The sequence below is a fragment of the Cajanus cajan genome, chromosome 1 (genome assembly GCF_000230855.2).
Source record: "Cajanus cajan strain Asha chromosome 1, NIPB_CcT2T_4, whole genome shotgun sequence".
Classification (NCBI taxonomy): Eukaryota; Viridiplantae; Streptophyta; class Magnoliopsida; order Fabales; family Fabaceae; genus Cajanus; species Cajanus cajan.
The window spans coordinates 78,809,474-78,816,197 of NC_138517.1; the positions used below are offsets into that span (position 1 = coordinate 78,809,474).

General features: G+C 35.0%; 1 protein-coding gene across 2 annotated transcripts; it reads left to right on the top strand.

The window, feature by feature from the left end:
* The first annotated feature begins 265 nt into the window (after positions 1-265).
* LOC109804462 (hydroxyproline-rich glycoprotein family protein) lies at positions 266-6,444 on the top strand. 2 transcript variants are annotated; one of them, XM_020366290.3, is made up of 5 exons: positions 266-402; positions 2,441-3,596; positions 3,914-4,057; positions 4,440-4,625; positions 6,187-6,444. In XM_020366290.3, exons 2-5 carry the CDS (start codon positions 2,499-2,501, stop codon positions 6,265-6,267), a joined length of 1,509 nt encoding a protein of 502 aa, XP_020221879.2. In that variant the 5' UTR covers positions 266-402; positions 2,441-2,498; the 3' UTR covers positions 6,268-6,444. The 2 variants fall into 2 exon arrangements, with proteins under 2 accessions (XP_020221879.2, XP_082919736.1); XM_083063610.1 differs by lacking the exon at positions 266-402 and adding an exon at positions 2,094-2,203.
* The last annotated feature ends 280 nt before the right edge of the window (positions 6,445-6,724 follow it).

Below are 6,724 nucleotides of genomic sequence, written 5' to 3' on the forward strand. Positions count from 1 at the left end.
CTCACTATCGAACCAACACTAATAATTCCTTAAACGTGAACAAATTACTCAAATATATGTCAATATAGGCTAGGATTACGTTAAAAATAAAAAATAAAAGCAGCAAAATTAAACAATTTTCCATAAATGAAGTCTAACATAAAATTAAAATTTTATTTCAAAAGAAACGCCACTTTGATAAATTAATTTAGAAAGAAATCCACTTCAGTCAATGAGCCCAAAAAGAAAAGAACAATAATCCGAATTCTGAAATTGGGCTAGTTTTCTAGTTTTGTTGGCCCACTGGTTTTGGGCTTTCTATTGTGGTAAGAAAAAAAACCCTAGTTTCTTTTCTGCTGAGTGTGCTCTCGTTTCATCAGTGGCGAAGTCGATTCCGGCGAGCACAGCGTCAACGACGGCAAGGTATTTCCACTTTGTCTTCTATCTTCATTCTCTCATATTTCGGAGCATCCATTACCAATAGTTGTTTAAGCTTCTCAAAGTATTATTAATTAACTGAGATTTGAGCATTTTAGGCTTCTCATTTCCCTCTGTCAACGTAGTTTCGAGATTAGGGTTTTCATTATCCCAAGTGATTACTACTGTGTTCCTAGTTGTTACTTATCTGTGAGTAATGGTTTGTGGTTTATATATTGTTCCTTTTTGCTTTATGACTCTGATTGGATTTGGGCGTGTAGTTAGTTAGTATCGTTTAGCTCTTGTATCGCACCCTGAATCGCTTGAATCGTGTGAGAATCGCATGAATCGCGATTTGTATCTGTGAGACCCGTAGGAATCGTGGCACTACGCTGCTCCTCCAAGGGCCGTTGTGCCTGGCTGTTGTAGCGGAATGACGCTTCTCACAGCAAAAATCACAGAAAATGACAATCGGAGGGGGCAACATTTCCGCTCACGAATGTCTTTGTTAATGTTTGGATACCGGTTTAAAATCACATTTAACAGAAAAACACGTATGTAAAATAAAGCAAAAGCTTGTGAGTGTAACTTTTCTTTTTCAACCATTCAATTCAACTAGTTTCCAAAGACACTGAAATTCCAAAGTGGGTATGCACAACCCTAATCCCTACAACAGCGTATTGGATTCTTTTTTAACTCTAAAGAACCGTTTGTTATTTTTTTAGTTATAATAACACATTGAGTTTTGACTTTTGAGCCTTTTAACCTTCAGTTTTAAATAATGATCTGATATTTAAAGTTTGTCTAGTAGAGAAATGAGTTTTCTATTTATCTGATACTTTTTTATTTGATATAGTTTACTAGAATATTTGAGTCCCTTATGAGAAATGAGTCAATTATGTGAAGAGTCCCTTCTGGGATCAATATTTAAATATCAGATATTTACCTAACTCACATGCTAATAGAGAAATGAGTTCTTCAAGTTTGAAAATTCTCTGGAAGGAAGCAAATTGTTTAAAACACAAAATTATCTAGTTGATTGAGTATTTAATGTTGAAACATACTACCTGACTCTCATGGAGGATGAATTGATATCTTTATCAAGTGTGTCGAGAAGGAAGATAGCTTGAATAACCATATTGTTAACTCAACATTAAATTTCACCTTTTCCCTGCAGTAGCTATGCCCCCAACCAAGTTGTGCCGTTTCCAAATTCTCTGTACTGCAGAATCCAAGTGGGACAAAAAATTATATAAATTAATGATAAAAACATATTTCAGTAGTACATGGGCATACTGCATGCAGTAGCACAAAAGGAGGCCAAAACCCATATTCTGACTTTGAATCCAAGTCCAAGGTGGGATGTTTGGCTTTCTCATGCATGTAAAGAACGAAATAAAGTGGCTAATTTCTTGGCTAGCTATGTATATTCAATTATTCTTTGTCATTGGGTCTTCATATTCTGAGTTCACCTATCCAATGGGGCATGCTTTTGTTGTTTAGTGATTCGGATAGTGTGAACTTTATTAGAACTGTATCTTCTTAGTTTTGCTTTTCTTGTTTGGTCTCAGCCCTATTGTCTCCCTAAAAATAAGGAGATTGAATATGATTTGTGTATGATATTGGGCTGGATGCTGGGTACACTTTTAACAAAGTCTTGTTTTTTTTTTTTTTTTTTTTTTTTTCTAAAAGAAATGCAGATTGATTTTAAAGTAGAATACGGTTTTGACTGATGATTAATGGTGGAAACATAGGGGGAAAATTGTGGTCAGTTATTGTCATTGACAATTGTAAATAGGATAGCCAGGTAAAAAGTAATTATTAGTTTTGTTTTAAATTATTGAAAAATGAACTGAATAAAGTTATTTAATTATCAACTAATGAACTAGTTGTTGTCAACTTAAAATTGGTGTATATAAATAAAACAGGAAAAATAGACATGCAATGCCCGGGAGTTTCTAAATATAAATTTATGCAATTGTTTAATGTATTTTATTGGCTTTTCCAACAGTTCATATAAACTTGGTAATGTGTATTTTATCAGGGTCATGCTGCTGAAATCTTTTTGACCTTTCCAATAAAGCATTTGTTTCAACTTGTCCATGAGAGGAACCTTTGGAATAAGGGTGCCAAGCCCCTACATTTCCAATGCCACCAGAAAAACACTAGTTCCATTTTCTACATCTTCCGGTTTTGGTGGTGGTGGTGGTGGTGGTCATGGTCGTGGTCGTGGAGGCTCCCTCCCTGGTTCGGGGACGTTCAATTTCAATGAAAGAGCTCCAGGTAAGCCTAATTCCAATGAGTCCAAATCTGACCCAAAAGAGTCGCCCATTCCTCGTAGTTCAGGTCATGGCCATGGCCGTGGCAAGCCAATGCCTCCATTGGGTCTTCCTTCTTTCTCATCATTTATATCGTCCATAAATCAGCCACCTTCTGGTCGTGGCCGACTCACTGCACCTCAACGTGATTTGCAGCCCCCAGATTCTGGACCCAAAAAACCCATTTTCTTCAAAAGAGAGGATAATGTTTCTCCAACAACACCAGATGATTTTTCACCACCCAAAAGATCCATTTTTCCTGGAAGGGAGAGTGCCATCAACCCAACATCCAGATCTGTTGATCATGAGCATGATAACAAACTTCCAGGCAGTGTACTAGGGGTGTTGTCTGGACTTGGACGGGGAAAGCCCACGAAACAGTCAGAACTGGAAACACGGGTTACAGAAGAGAATAGGCATCTCCGCACTCGGCAAGCTCCTGGTGCTGCTGCATCTGAGACTGTGCCTGAGAGACGGCCAATACCAAACCGGGATGATGCAGTGAAGAATGCACGGAAATTTTTGTCACAAGGTTCACAAGGGGAGGATGCTGGAAGTGATGCTGGAAGAGGAAGAGGATTTAGAGAGAGAGGTGGGTTTGGTCGAGGCAGGGGAAGGGGCAGGGGCAGAGGTCGAGGCATAGGAAGGGGGGGATTCAGAGGGAGGGATGTGGATGAATTGTCTGGTCGAGCTATGGATACAAACGATTCCTATGCTACAGGGCTATATGTTGGAGATAATGAAGATGGTGAGAAATTAGCCAAAAAGTTTGGGCCTGAGATAATGAATCAGTTGACTGAAGGATTTGAGGAGATGGCTACTAGAGTTTTACCATCGCCATTAGAGGATGAGTACTTGGATGCTTTAGACATCAATTATGCAGTAAGTGGTTAGCTGCATTCATCTTTATTTATTTGTTGAAAAATCATCCAAGGTAGTGGGAATATAATTTTTTGAAGTTAGGCCACAACAAGGGAAAATTTTCCGGTTTGTCTGTAAGAACATATAAAATAGGGTTAAGTTAATTGAATTGCTATCAGGAAACTCATCAGACCTGAATGCTGAATCATTCATTTCTGAAGATCTAAAGACAACATTTCTCTTGGGGAAAAGTTTTAAGCCAAACTTCTGCGTTCTACTTATCCATATTATAATGTTTAATTGTTTGTATTTTTTTCGGTCTTTATTGATTATTGCAGATTGAATGTGAGCCAGAATATTTGGTGGAGTTTGATAATCCAGATATTGATGAGAAGGAACCAATTCCACTTCGGGATGCACTTGAGAAGATGAAACCATTCTTGATGGCATATGAGGGGATTCAGAGTCAGGAAGAGTGGGAGGTATATTTTGTCGCTAATTAATCCATGAATTAGGATTATTATCCTAATATTAATTGCAAAGGTTTTAGGGCATGAGTTTGGTTACTAATGTTCCTTTTATTATTGTTAATTCACCACTATGTTTGCCAATAATCTTATGGCTTGATTGCCTATACCTTTGTTATATCAAGCCTGTGTAACAGGTACATTTTGGTAAGTGCTGTATCACTCACTCTATTTGTTTTGATACAGCACCTATCTAAATGTACTAAGTGCTGTGAGTGGGTGCTAGTTGATAAAGGCTTTTGTGTTTATTGTTGCTCTCTACTTTATGGATGTGAGTCCGTGTGTTAGGATGGGATATACTTTTTCTTTATTATTTTCTAACTTTATATCCTACTAGGAAATAATGGAAGAGACAATGGCCCGGATTCCATTGATGAAAAAGATTGTTGATCACTACAGCGGACCAGATAGGGTAACTGCAAAGAAGCAACAAGAAGAATTAGAAAGAGTTGCTAAAACTCTTCCTGAAAGTGCACCATCTTCAGTGAAACAATTTACTAATCGTGCTGTTACCTCTCTTCAGGTTTGGAACCTTAAATACTGATATTGTGTTGGGCAAAAAGTGTATTTTACTTGTGCAGTTGTTTTGCTCTTAAGTTGATAATCTTATTATACATATCTCTGCCTGTGATGTTTTACTTGCTCATGCAGTTCAGTGTTAAATGATCCCCGTTCCTCAGTATAGTTTTATTCTAATTTGATATTAGAGTATCTCTATTTATCCAGAGTTGCATATTCAAATGAAATCCCGAGAAATATTTGCTATTCTTCCTAGGAATCCTGAATATAAATCCTAGTTGATAAAATAAATCCTAAATGTATTAAGAGAGACATAAAATATGTATTTGATGTCATACCTTGGCTGAGCTCTTGTTATTGACAAGGCATAGATAAGAAAACTAATTTTCATCCCAAAACATAATTAATATTTGTTTAAATTTATATATAAAAAAAATATTGGCAAGTAATGAATGATGATCGTTGGCTACTGGAGTTGGTTTTGGTAGAATGATATAATTATTTACTGTGTGATTAGAAATCCAGGAAGTTCCCAAACATTAGCCCCTCTTATAATGTGAATTTGTGGCTTTGTACATTAAGGCAGCGATTTAGAAACTAGCTATTTCATGATTATATAAAGTTTAAAGTGGTTTTGGCCTCTTATTAATGTGATTTTGTGGCTTTGTATATTAAAGAAGCGATATAGAAACTAGATATTTCACGATTATATAAAGTTTGCAGCTGTTTTGGTAATCAATTATTCTGGCGGTAGTCACAAATGTGTTTAGGATTGCTCTAATCTAAATCAGGATATGAGAGCATATCTAATTTTCAAATCTTGATGTGTTAAGGATATTTGTTTTCCTGAGGCTGGTATTAATTTCCTTATCCTGGGATTGATTTATAATCCTCCTTTCCCTCTATTATCCTTTAATGAATTTGGATAAGTATGCCTTATCCACTTTTGACTGCAGATTCTTCATATGAGACTACAAGTATATAAATGTATCTTGACAATTTTTTTATTAGTTAAAATGAGCTTGTTCTATGTATTATTTGAGAATTCCTTTCGCTAATTCTTTGTATGGACAAGTATTCTATATTTTCATCTAGTTTTGTTGTTTTTTAATTTTTTTGCTTTCAGTGTGCATCATATATAAAATGGTATTTCAGTACTTTTGATGTCACAAGTGTTTATATATATATATATATATATATATATATATATATATATATATCATATCATATCATATTTATGCTATTCGTGTAGTTGAGTTTTCTTCGGAAGAAATCAGCATTTTACTAACATAAAGAGTCCTGAAAACAAAAAATTACAGCAGAAGAAAGTACTAGAATTTAATTTAATGATTAGATTTGGTGGCGTATAATGAAAGAACTTTTTAATGGTTGGTTATGATATTTCATAACCAATCCAACAACACAGAAATATAGAATCTTCAATTGGATTCCTTTTGCATTTTCATGCCCTTTTATTTAAATGAAATATGAGAAATACTGATTAGAAAAGTATGTAGAAGGACTATGCCGCACATTATTTATGTTTGGTCTGAAATATTATGCAGAGCAACCCCGGGTGGGGATTTGACAAGAAATGCCATTTCATGGATAAGCTGGTTTGGGAGGTGTCTCAGCATTACAAGTAACTTGCTATACCTTTCAAGCTTTAATATGGTGGGTTTTGGGGTATACAATGACCATTATTATTGGATAGGTTATCTAGCCTGCTTGCATTTCATTTTAATTTGAATTTTGATTTAAAAAACAGCTACAGCTCTTGTAATAATATGAATGATAGTTATCTTAGCGTTTGTTGCTTGCAATTGTTACTGTTACATCAGTCGTATGCTTCGTAATAAATGAATTATCATTTTAATTAGACTTTCAAAATGAAATTGTGGAATGGTAATTTGATGATGATTAGAAAATGGTTAAATTGTATTTTTAGTTTACTTAAATCGTGGAATTAAAAATTAGGAAGGCCAAAATTGTGAATTGCATATTAAATTGTACATAAGGGGTCTACAAATGCGATTTAGTTTTTTAGGAAATTAATAGTAAAATTTTAAATAATTTCATCAATAGTTTTATATATGTACGTAT

Excerpts from the sequence above, each read along its gene's own strand:
- LOC109804462 (XM_020366290.3), top strand. The coding sequence starts at position 2,499 with ATGAGAGGAACCTTTGGAATAAGGGTGCCAAGCCCCTACATTTCCAAT. Across the intron at positions 3,597-3,913 it reads CTTTAGACATCAATTATGCA|ATTGAATGTGAGCCAGAATA; the intron begins GTAAGTGGTTAG and ends TGATTATTGCAG. Across the intron at positions 4,626-6,186 it reads GTGCTGTTACCTCTCTTCAG|AGCAACCCCGGGTGGGGATT; the intron begins GTTTGGAACCTT and ends AATATTATGCAG.